This window comes from Opisthocomus hoazin, chromosome 13 (assembly GCF_030867145.1).
Source record: "Opisthocomus hoazin isolate bOpiHoa1 chromosome 13, bOpiHoa1.hap1, whole genome shotgun sequence".
In the NCBI taxonomy this organism is placed as follows: domain Eukaryota; kingdom Metazoa; phylum Chordata; class Aves; order Opisthocomiformes; family Opisthocomidae; genus Opisthocomus; species Opisthocomus hoazin.
The window spans coordinates 14,943,255-14,956,220 of NC_134426.1; the positions used below are offsets into that span (position 1 = coordinate 14,943,255).

At 45.8% G+C, this 12,966-nt stretch overlaps 1 protein-coding gene across 1 annotated transcript in view; it reads right to left on the minus strand.

Annotated features, from left to right (window-relative positions):
* BCR (BCR activator of RhoGEF and GTPase) overlaps nucleotides 1-11,929 on the minus strand; it is a 109,728-nt gene extending 97,799 nt beyond the window's left edge. The window contains exons 1-2 of the mRNA XM_075434979.1: nucleotides 11,716-11,929; nucleotides 9,812-11,365 (exon numbers count right to left, since the gene is read on the minus strand). Coding sequence (XP_075291094.1) covers nucleotides 9,812-11,327 — 1,516 coding nt within the window. The 5' untranslated portion in view covers nucleotides 11,328-11,365; nucleotides 11,716-11,929. The remainder of the gene's footprint in view (nucleotides 1-9,811; nucleotides 11,366-11,715) is intronic.
* Between the last annotated feature and the right edge of the window lie 1,037 nt (nucleotides 11,930-12,966).

Genomic DNA, 12,966 nt, shown 5'->3' on the forward strand with positions numbered 1-12,966 from the left:
CAGCTCTTGAAGACTTTTGAGGAGAGTGCTTGTGTGAGCTCAAAGATACTTGATCCAGCAAGTTAGGAAGCCAAGAACACCTTTGAGACAATACTCTGGACTTGGCCAAAGCATTCTCATCCTGATATCCATCTACCCCATATCAGGAGCTATGGATGATCAATATTAGACTAGAGAAGTGGTTTATGTCCCAAGGCTGAAGAACGCATTTTCATAAAGACTACAGCTTGTCAGATTTTCTTCCGCTTTCCAATCCAGATTTCACTCATCAGCTTTCTATTAAAGAAAAACAAGAAAAGTAAAACAAGGAACAGACTGTAAGATGTGCTGTTCTTCACTGCAGTCACTGATGTGGTGCAGGCTACCCACACAAGGCACCTTTAATCACAGCTAAGCACTGGGCTTGGTATCCACCACAATTAGGCTCAGACGGAGAACTATAATAGAAGTTTACAACAGGATGTTCTCTGCTGGCTAATCCACAAACTCAAGTAAGTAATTAGTACAGCTAACAAAGACAAATATGTTCATCCAACTACCACGATTTCCTCAAAGACAATGATAGAACATTGCCAGATTGAGGCATTACTATGTTTTCTTGACGACAGTGATTCTGTCCCTATCAGACTGAGAGATCCAATGACCACCTCAGGAGAATGTAAGGCAAAAGTATACAAGACACCCAGGGAAGGGAAGGGGAAGGGAAGGGGAAGGGGAAGGGAAGGGGAAGGGGAGCGGAAGGGAAGCGGAAGGGAAAACTCCCACACTCAAACATTCAACCTAGAAGCATTCAAACAAAGGGGACAGTCTGCAGAACAGGTGAAGGGCAAGACACTGCAGTCTTCCCAACAGTGATCAACTCACTTTCTCAGCATATTGTTTTCTGAAACTTCACGTGGTAATGTCAGTGCTGATCATTATAAAAACATTTCAGGAACAGAGACAGGTTAGCAGGAAGCAAAAATGAAGATTGCTATGAACTGAGGCGGTTGGATGCTAACAGTCACAGAAACATGCTTTTCTGTGCCCTGGCTCACACCAAGCACCACAATCTAATCTTTTTTGAGAAGCCCTGAGCCCAGACGGGCTGACAGGACATTACTATCTTCCTGGGCAAACCCATACCACACTATGTAATTGTAGACTGCAGCAGACACAGTTCTCTGTGTCTGTATGTTACACCACCCTAGTGACAATGGACCAATCACATTTACTTTTTAGCAGCTCAGACACATTTGAAGCCTGATGCTCCAGGGAATGAGGTATTTTTCTTCAGAACAAATAATTCTAGGAAGCTGCTGGTCCATTTTAAAAGAACACACAGATGCAACTGTAGGTAGCTGAGGGTTTTGTTGGTTTTTGGGAGGCTTTTTGTGTCTTTTTTTTTTTTTTTTAGCTACCCTAACAACTAGAGCCTGCTCCAGCCTCACCCATATTGTGGGTTCAAAATGGGCACTCCTTACCTAGCTTTGCAGCCAAGGGAGTATATAATTTCTGATAACATAATAGCTGGCACATATCCCATCAGAGACGTAGCTGCATTTCAGTGTTGAGTGTAGACTATTCTGAAGTCCTTAAGAAGTAGTAAACAAACACGGTGAGCCAAGGCTGCACAGTGCACAGAATTCTCCATACATCAAGGAGAGGTCACAAACACAGAGGAGCTGCCAAGTCCAAACACACGAGTCGCTCACTATTAAGTAACCACCGCAAAAGCTGGCTTCTTTGATTTCAGACAATACTGTCTGATCCACAGCAGCCTGCTACAGTTGTTACTAGCCTGTTGTCACAGACAAATCTGCAAGTAATTCAGGGCTTTTGGATACTTCAGAGTGAAACCTAACCTGTGCAGGAGCTCCAAAAGAGGATGGTTTTTTTGAATATTTTTAAAAGAAGGAAGCCTGTGGTGGATTTATTCTCCCTAAAAAAGAATGCTTCCCTCCACAAAATTAAAAACAAACAAACAAAAAAAACCAGAAGCAACAAGGCTTGGTGAAATGACTGCAAGTAACAAAATAAGACAACAATTAAGCAAAGGGCCTGCAATACCAACAGGCACAATTCAGTGTATAAACCAACAGACTGAACTTTACTAATACATTCTTCCTACAGGGCAATCATTGTGGATTCTCACACACGTAGTCCTCATGTATTCATGTAGCCATAAGCAACTAACCCAGCTCCAGCTGCCACGTTTGGGCAAAGCTTTCTCTGAAACAGAAATTCCAATTACATTTGCAATAATCTGATTACTACATCAGCCGTAACCTGGTTAAGAAAGAGTCTGAGAGATACCATTTTGGCAGCTGGGAAGAAGACAAAAGGGAGACATGCTTTTGTTATTTTAGTAACAGGAAGATTTGCAAACCACAACCAGATTTTGTGACAGAACTACACCATGCTGAGTCTACACAGGACAGTTTTACTGTTTAAAACACATACATAAATTCAAGTTTAGAGAAATTATGGATTTGTAAAACTGTCTCAGCAGTAAGACAGATCAACATTCAACGATTTACTTACAGCTAATGGTTACTTTCACATCACATGTAACTTAAAGATATGATCAGGAAAGCAATCCACTTTGTTATCAGTGAGCTGGCCAAAACCTGCTTTGTAACTTAAGACACTCAAATTGTTGTTTTGGAAGTACTTCTTTCACATGCAATTCACCCAAACTAATCCATGCCAGCGTTTCTGTTGTCCTTGCAGTCTAGCCCTCTATCTGCACAACAAAGTTGCCACTCAACGTGTACCAGAACACCATTTCTTTTCCTACATGTGCCAGCAAGAGATCACTAAAGTCAGTATTTCACCAGGGAAAGAACCCGATCAGGTCCTTATTGTTCTTTCCATGCTTATCTGACTGGGCAGAACAAACCAAAGAGGAGACAGTCAAAAGAAAAAAACCTGCTAGTCTTGGTTTCTCTGGGGGAAAGCAAGCTCCAGATAAGCTGTGCCTCCAATCAACAGTGTGATTTTCATGAACAACAATATGCTTCCCTATGGTAATTGAAATGGAGCAATTCTCCTCAAACAGCTTGCCAAGTCTCACCTCATTAACCTTTATGGACTGACCTCCAAAATTCCTTGAAGCTGAAATACAGGTCCCCCTTGCCTCTGCACGATAACTGTTTATCCCTAAGAGGTCAGGGAGGGAGGGAGGGCATTAGAGAGAGAATTGCTAAATGTGCTAGAACTGGAAGATAGACACCGATTTCCAGGCTACTACTGGGGCCCAAACCTTCACAGGCTTCTGTCTCCTTTGCTGGCCCATCTTTCAGATAGCCTGCAAAGCCAGACTTGGATTACAAATCACCCTCCGCTCCCTCAACACTTCTTTTAAGAGTCGGTATCATTAGCTACAGTGTGCTTCCCAGTATTCTAATAAGCATTTCCTAACCCACACTTAAAGGTTTACCCAGTTTGCTAATTATATCTTCCCCCCCCCCAAGTCTGTTACACAGGATGCCTACTCACCATTGCACCCAACTCATTTTACTACCTTTGCTCACACCTCAGTGAAACTTTCTGGTGGCAGTGAAAAGCAAGCTGCCAATGAAGGAATGACCAAACACAGTAGTTGTTGTTTCATCCAAATATCCAAATCAGAGATATTAGATGAATGGAAGGACTTAGGAAAGGTGGTACAGCAATTAATTCCACAAATTAGTAGACTCCTAGCTTTCTTTGTCTCAACGCTAGCTTCAGAGCGCATAACTGCAAGAATCCAAAGTAAAATGTTCCAGCTTTGCACCTCTGGAAGTCTGTACACAGGGTCACGTGTACTTACACTGAATAGTGAAAATCTTCAAGGTTAAAACCACACACTTGTGCAACTGCTTTGCTAGAGATGAGAAAACAGAGCAGACCAAAGCACCTCATTCCCCAGTGTATTTCACTGCTTTGAAGTCCATCACCTACATGCACAGGTAAAACACTTCCTAAGCCATGGTAAGTGGTTACACCAGTCGAAAGACAGACCCATCTTCTCCCCATGTTTGCCCATTCCTCCACACACCAACTAGTTTCACTCCACCGGCCCAGTCCCTTCATTAGTTCCAAACCCTAACCGATTCTACCATGCTCATCCCCATCCTCAGGTCTTCACTTCCTTGCTTACCTTTGGTCCTGCAAGGGAAAAACAGCTGAAAAGCTTTCTAATCCAGACAACAAAGCCAGTGCAAAAAAGTACCAAGACATCAGTTTTTTCTACTCCTCCTTTCTCTTTCGTTCAGCCACCTAGAAAGAAGCCCCCATCTCAGATGAGGTAGTGCACTGAGGCAGGCAGTAAGCCCATGGATCCTCCCAACTCTCCCTGCCACTTCTCAGGGCAGGGCCAAAATTATGTCCAAAATAGCAACCTCTCTGTGTTCTTCCTCTGAAACCTTTTGGACAGAGGCTGACAACTGCGAAGCAGAATGGATGCACAGTTCATACACATCTGTCAGTTCAACTGCTTTGGCCACAATCCAGTGTTTTTTCAGTACTTTGAACAGAGTCAGCAAGGACCATAGGAGGAGCTCACTGAGCCACAGACTTAATATTGTGGTTCCACTTGCCTACACATTTCCTGCTCAAATGAAAGGCATTATCATCTTCTTGTGCGGCACTCACTGCAATGCTTTAGGTCTCTAGCCCCTGGCTCTGTGAAATCACCATGCTGAAATCACCCAGGTCCAACTGATTTGGCATACAGAACAGCATTCTAGTCTGTGGTCATCACAGTGTGGGTGCTGCATGGATATCCACGTGGCTCTGTTGCAGCTTAGTCCCAGCCTTGAGTTTCCACAACACTGCCAAACTTTAAGGGTGCACGGGTATTCTATTCCGCCTGCCCAGCCACAGGCCGCTGCCGGCCTGGTAGGCCCTCAGGCAGCGACAGTAGCTGCACAAAGTGGTCTCATCTCCACTGCCAGACAGACATCTTATAAACTGTTGGTAATTATGCAGGGATGACAAGCAGCTTTTTACCTAACCTATTACTTGCAGAATTCATAGCGCTCTGTCTACTTACTCCATAGGAAAACCAGTCACACCTTGATATCTGTTGTGGACCATGAAAATGAGTTTCACACAGTCAGATCGGGTGACATCAGTACTCTCTACAGCTTCCCAGTATCAGGCAACTACTGTCTGGGTTGTTTGTACTCTCATTTCACAGACAGGTGCTTTGTGATTGCAGAAGAACCTGAACCCTGCGGTGGGAGAAACTCCATGATTTAGGGTAAACCGAAGAAAAGCAAAAAATAAAATCCATCTGCATGCCGTCACTTATGGTAGGCCTGAGGTAAAGGTTAGCAGCTGTCTGTGGAAGAAGGAACAAAACAAACAAACAGGAGTGCAGAGTCCACTATAGTCATTGGGGACATAAAGCAGAAGCTCCATAGATTCCACTAAACTCAGCTGGAGGGAAAGAGAAGTCTGGCAGAGAAGGAGAGGGAGCTCTTCACTCCCCCAGGCTAAGAACAGGGGAGTGGTAGCCCAAGCAGCTTGATAATCTCAAAAGCCACTAAATCACTGGAGAGCAAGGTGGGGTGTGGGGGTGTAGCACATTTGAACAGCATCTTGTCATCAGAGCTCCTAGGAAATCCACTGATCATCACAGCAAAGGATTAAAACATGTTTTAAAAGTAATCATAAAATGAACTAAACAAGTATCAGAGAAAATTTAAACCCCATTCCTGACCCAATGTAAGTCACAGACTGACAGCAGAACCTGTGACCAGCAGCCCTTAAAATTAACAAGTGAGCTGCACATTATGAAATTCCTACATTTCATATCCTCAGAAGGAAGAACCAATACCCAGTAGACTGAAGTCTGCTCAGCTGCTCAAAGCAAAGTTGGGTTTCTCAACATCAGCAACAGCACTGGCATGTTCCCTCATGAGTCATCTTTGTGCTGCTAAAACATTGCAAAGCACTTCTCAAACTACATCTTGTAAAATCCACAGAATACAATAGTGGGTGGAAGAAGTGCAGAATTACGAATCTTGTCCAAGATCTCAGAATATGCAGGTAACTCAGGAACAGACTCTTGCAGAAACTGGTACAGTACAATGTCCTTCCACGATGACATACTGCATGCTTTTGAGGGCTTTAAAATTAAGTAGTGTCAAGGATGACCTTAAAAGCAGGAAAAACAGATGCTTGCCTAGCCGATCAGGCATTTAAGGTATACAAAACCTGAAGAATCTACAGCTCTAAGTAAGTATGCGCTTTAAAATGGCATTCTGCTCAGCTGAGATAACAGGAATTTTGAGTATTGCAGTTCACATGCATAGATAAATTCCAGCACTCTTTCCTCTGTCTACATCAAACTCACTAAAAATACAGAGAATGCTCCATGCTCTTCAGAAAGGGTTATTCAGCACTCCCACACTTAGCAGAGGCTAAAATAAGTAAAACTTTGCTCCCAATGGAATTAAGTTACATATATCCCCAAACTGACCTTATATTGAGCACTATGGCTGTTGGTAGCTTTCGATAGAGAGAGCCTGGCAGAGTTCTGTGGAGAGCACTGTCAAGTCCTCTCAGGTGAACAGAAGTCACTGATGGGGCACCTTTAAGGAAGCAGCTTTACAGGTAAATATTATCTATGTGGACTCCAGATAGAATTTCCATGTTGTTATGCAGATACATAAAATCATTTCACACACAGAGCTATGAGAGAACATGCACTGATTTTATGAAGCAAGCTATAAAGCCAAGCACTAACAACGCCAGTGTGCTCAATTAACAAACTGTTACTAGTTAAAAAACTGACCCAGCCGAGGACACTGTGAGGCCTCATCAATGCATAGTGGCACTGTGCAAGTCTCCCCTTGATTGTAAGCAGAAATGCACAATGGGTGGCTTCTCTTGTATCTGTCTCTGCAGCTAATGCTTAACAGTAGACAGAATTTAAAAAATCTTGTTCTTCCTCCACAACCATAGTAAAAATATTCAAGCTTAACGCAGAGTTAAGACATGATTTTTTTCTATTCCCCACTACAGGAAATTAGTGATACATAATTCATCAAAACTCAAATATCTTTGCCCAGGCTCCATTAAGTACATTTAATAGAAAGTACAGTTATTACCAAATCTCAACCCTGAAGCTCTCACTCTGCTCCTTGGAAAAAAACTGAAAGCCTACTACCTTGGTCTGATTTAAGGGTTTTGATAACCCTTCTACAAGAATCGAGATTCAAATTTTGGCTTGGATCCTACTAACTTGAGAGTTAGGTGACCTCCTCCTGGTCCTTTCTTGTAATACGAAAGTAGGAAATTATCACTTCACTGGGAACTCCAGAAAGAATTTGGACAAAACAGCATGTGTCTGTTCGCGAAGCTCAGGATGCACTGGGACGGCAGATCCAGACAGAAAGTTCACATCGCACCTGTCCACACCACATTCAGCTTTATTATGCCCAGAGTCATGAACAGCAAAGCCAGCAAGCATACAAAAATCTGAATGCACAAAGAAGCCAAATACTATTGAACAAATCCCACTTGATGCTAATTAACATTAAGGCTGGCCAGAACCTGCTGTGATTCAAACTTGCACTCTCTGCTCAAGCAGAACTTCAAAGAAGCCTGGCAGAACCAGTGACTGAACCACAGGTGCAGGAAAAGCTGGCTAGATCTGTGAACTGCTTTCATATCATGTGGTGATGGAGAACAGTCCACATCAGAGCATGATAGCTGGGGATGGTAGCCACCCAGCTAATCAGACAATGATCTCTCATGCCTTTTGCTTGTTTTATGAAAAAGAGGTTCTGCCAATTGGTTTCAGATCAAAATTCTTCCTAATCGGGAAAGAAAAAAAATTTATATAAAATGATGCTCAGTAGGAGTTAATCAGAAACACAGTCCTCCTGAAGGCACAAGCCTTTTTGGTTAAGCAAAAAGTTGCCACCAGCTAATGTGCAAGACAGGAATGATTAGCCATCTGGTGAAGGTTCCTGCTAAGCTTGCCATGTTCCCTATGCTGAGGAAAGCAGAAGGTGGATCAGTTACAGTCTGTCCTTGCCTGCAATTGTGTGGTCATCCTCAGGAACAAGACACAAAGCTTTCCAACACAACCAGGAATTGTAACTGTTCTGACTTTTTAGCAGCCCATTTTTTTTTAACCACTGTATCCCAGCTAAATTATTTAAAATAAAAATTTTCTATTGCCTTTCTGAAAGCTGAATTTATCCTCAAGCTTTATCAACCTTTGTTATTTTTTGCCCCTTTGTTTGCTTCTGCAAAAATTGCAACTGCCAGGAGGCTTCCCAGTCATCTAAAGAGCATCAGTAAACAAGAGTAGACAGATGGCTGCAGGCTCAGTTTAAACCAGCACAAGATCAAGCCTCTCCCCTGCACTGCAAGTACTACCTATAAGATACAAACATATGCATCAAACCGAACAAGAATGCAGTAGTCCCAGATAGAAAACAAGTAGGTATATACAATCTGATAAGGAAGAAGTCAGTGTGAGGCCAGGGTGCTGAGGTTTCATGTACAGCAAACATTCATTAAAACCACACAGCCTTCCAATAATACAACAACGGGATGTAAGCATGGCAGGGGGGCAGGGAAGAGTTCTCCCTCCATTGTTGCTCCCAAAAGTATTGCTGGCAAAAAACAACCAGCAGAGAAAGTAAAACAAGCACCTCCTTCCAGCAAAGTTACTCTTCTGAGAACTAATGCACCGAACTCACACAACCTGAGAAAGTGACAACGTCTCTGACAGGCCTCTCAATTCACCTACTACTTCAGGAATTCAGTCACATTGACAAGTAACCTGTTAACCCCTTATTAAAATGACAGATTCAAAAGAGACAAAGAAAACCCACAAGATAACCCACAGAATTAGAATGATATAATTCTACCAAAACAATCATACAGGGTGTTTTTTTCATTCCTAGATTTGACTATTTACTGCATAGAAGACTACTGGTGTTAGCACAAGACACTATTTACATTATGTGCCTTGCCTTGCTAAATAGATTCAGATGTCCACATACATTCAATAAATCTATCTGAATCAACATAGTTCACCGTGTGCCTCTTCCACCAACTATAAATCCACTGCAATTCCACAGACACACCTGCATGCCTGAATGGCTTACATAAGAACGGGTTCAAACACTGCCTGTTCTTCCCCAAACAAAAATTTTGACTCTGCTGAAATTACATTAACAGCCCTCCCTCAGGGCTTCCTGATATTCCAAGTTCTTCCTTCACTTCTTCATAGCAGAAAGCTTCAAGAACCGGGTTGCACAATCATCACCTCCAATCATCTCTAACTGAAGCATGATACAAGACAGAATGAGAAACTAGCACGCCGATTAATACAGACAGGAAAAAACAAGACTGTGGGAGCAGCATCGTTACTGGTAAAGCTCCAGCAGAAGCCTCGGGTTGTAGCATGTTGGCACACCACCACCTCTGAGGCAGAGTTTAACTACTCAGTGCAAGAAGACAAGGGCGGGAAGGATCTGGTGGTGAACACTGAACAGTTCTGGCCTCTTTGTACCTCAGCATTCACACTGAAACTTTAAGAACTGATTAACATGGGACTCCGTTGATCCTCTCAAGGGAAGCCTGAACCAATCATTCTGGGAATCAAATTTGTATTCTTAAAATGCAGTCTGACACATACTTCTGCAGGACCTTCCCAAAACAGGACAGCTACAAAATAACCACAGACTTCTCACATTAGATCACTGCCCCCTTCCAGCAAATCACCCAGGGTCACCTAGAAAACCTCTCCCATTCATTTCCATGATGCTATTTCCTGCTCCATACATTTAAAAAAACTAAACAAAAAGCTGGTACACACCTGTATCCCCATGGAAGCAGCTGTCCTGGTGACATCTCCCAGAAGGCAACTCTCCATCACTTGGCCAGATCTGTCCTGTTTTTCGTACACCCACAATAGTAGCCTCAGACACGATGACCTGCTGCTGCCTGTGCCGTTTTTGAGACTGGGGAGTTGGCGGACTGCTGCTGTCAAAGGACTGCTGAGAGTTCTGGGAAGGAGAACGGCTTTTATCCCGATACATGCGGTAAGTAGTAGGGCTGGGGGACACATGGCTGGACTGCCCTGAAGAGAAGTCTTCCTCACTGGAGGTAAGGTTCTCATTAGAGCTACAATCAGGAGTGTATCCTCCTCCAATATCTTCAAAACTCCTGGGGGAATAAGACCTCCTGGGCCACGTGAGATGTTTTTCCTGGTCAGTCATGCCCTGATTTCGCAGAATAGGTCCTTTCCCTTCTCCTTCTCCCATCATGCCACCAACATAGATACTTTGATAGGGCTGAAAGTCCATGGGCTGCCAAGGTGAGCGGTTGCTGCCATTGGCATTGATCAGGTTATCTTTGAGAAACCTGGGGTTCAGTTCAGCATCCTCATATTCTCCATCATAGCCAAAGCTGCTCTCCGAGGACCTTCCCCTGTAAGCAGGCCTCTGGAACTCGCTGAAGCTGGGTACCATGTTAGAAGGGAGGGAGTGCAAAGACTTTTTGCGTTCCATTTGCATGGCTTGGCTACCAAGGGAGCTTATTTTATCAGAAACATCTTTATCGTTGACCTTCACTAGACCCTTTTCATGATGATACTCCATGTTCACATAAAAGGGCTTTTCAACAACATCCTTGTTATCTCCAGAAGAATGTGAATTAACCTTTTTAATCCTCTCAAAATTGGACCTTAGGGCTGCCACACTGGTGCTGTTCCCTCTCTCCTTAGAAACAGGTTCAAACAATCCCTCCTTCTCAGCAGATCCCACTAGTCTGCGAGTGGAAGCCGACCGGTGCTTTGAAGGAGAGCCATCTGTATCACAGCGATTCTCCATATCTTCTGCAACTCTCTTCAGTTTCTCTTCACCATAGTGCTTACACCTGTCCTGCTCTCCCTCTCCGTGATGGGGGCTGTCCAAAGGCGACAGGTCTGACGCATCGCTCTGGGTAGACAGCTTCCGCAGAGGGGGTATCCTGGGTTTGAACTTTTCCTCCCCGTGGTGCAACTTGCTTTTTTCATATTCATCTTGGTCAGCAGACTGGTGATGATGCAGGTCTGGGATCTGCTGCTCTGCACCCCCTTCAGGCAACTGAGAAACACGTTTAAAACCCCATCGCTGTCTGTCATAGCTTTTTTTCTCCTTTGCCAGAAGAGTCTGCAGGTAAATCATGCGGAACCTCTCCTTGTTGACCTCCATCTCCAGTCTCCGAATAGATGCTTTGCACATCTCCAGCTCCTGTTCAATGTCTCCCACAGATTTCAGCTCCATTTTAGGAGGCTCAGAGTCTGCAAATTGTGCTTTCCAAGCCTCCACAAACCCCACAGGGTCCACCATTTTGCATACAGGAGTAAGTGGAGAGTATGGGAAGGAGGCTGGAGAGAGAGAGAGGTGGAGAGAATAAACCAACCGGATCTCACATGTAGCAGCAGACACAGCTCCGGCAGGGCCAACTCAGCGCGCCCCTTTCGCGGTCCACGCAGGGAAACCGGAGGCAAACGGCAATCCTGGGAGCAGCCTCTCCTCCCCGTCCCCTTCAGCCCCCCGGGCGCTCGCTACTCCCTCCCCGGCATGACTGATCTTTTGCTAGCGAAAAACAACGCTCCCACCACGGCGAGCCCAGAGCACTTCCACGCGGGTGGACAAAGGAGCAGGCTCGGGGCGGGGGAGGGAAGGTAAATATCGCCCCCCACCCAGCCGCCCTCCCTCCCTCCCACCCACCCACCTCCTGCCGCTGCCGTCCCGGGCACGGTGCTCCACGCCGAGGAGTCCTCCGCTCCGTCCTGCCCTCGCCAGCCCCCGTGTTGTGCTTTCTCTTTCTCTCTCCTCGTTTCCCCCTGCCCCTTTCCCTGTCTCCTCCTCCCGGCTATTGTGCTGGCCGCCGGGCGCACACGCTCTCCGGGGGCCGCCGCCTCGGCGGGCTCTGCCGCTACCGGTCGGTGCCCCGGCGCCCCGCGGCCCCGCGGGATCCCGCCCGGCGCGGCGGCGGCTGGCGGGGCGGCTGCCCGCCGCTGCCCATGGCGCGGCCCGCTACGGCGGCTCGACTCGCAGCGCTGCGGAAGGGGAGGAGAGGAAAGGAGCCAGGCGCGGCGGCTGACACGGCGCTGGGGCCCTCTTAAAGGGGCAGCCGGGCCGGCTGGGGAGGCCGGGCCCCGCAGGGCTGGGGGGGGCCAGCCTTGCGCCCTTCCCGCGGCGCGCTCGGGGCCGGCTGCCGGCGAGAGAAAGGCAGAGATGTGCCAACTCCTGTATGTTCCCCGCTGCTCCAGGCCCGGACATCGCCACAGACAGGCAGGAATAGGCCCAAGCCTGGGCAAGAACACATCCTACACCTAGCCCTGTGTGCACAGGGAGGTATCCATTCTTGTCCATACATCCACACCCTCATATATTATGTAGGAACACCAGCACGTCTCTGCACTGAGCAGTGCTCTGCCCCCAGGCACTGATGCAGCTCACCTTCATAGGTCACGTTTCCCCCCACTAATGTAAGTGCTGTTGAGGAGCAGGCTTGTCATTCACTCAATCCTTCCTTCCTTCTCAGTAAATGACAAGCCGGATTTCCAAGATGGGCAATTGGTGCTCCAGAAGCGCTGTGACATTAACCGCCAAGGCTGCTTTGTTCAGGCGTTAGTCTCACTTTTGTCCTGTGTATTGTCCTAGCCCCAACAACTCAGAGTCCCACTCCTCAGCTCTGGGTGAAGGGTGGCAAACGATTTAAACAAAAGTCTGGCTGCTGAGTATTACCCCTCCTCAAATCACAGTACATGATTTTCCTTAAGCCTTGTATCCTTCCCATGTACTAATTAAACTCTGAAAAAGTGTTAACAAATATACCCAAAGTTCTATCTTGTGTGTTTGGATGACAGGAAAAATTGAGATATGTACCCCTCATATCCCCCACAAACTTGCTTCTTTCATGTCTGTGGCGAGGTGTATCTTTTCTGGTACCTGTTACTAGAAAAGAGGGTGGGATATA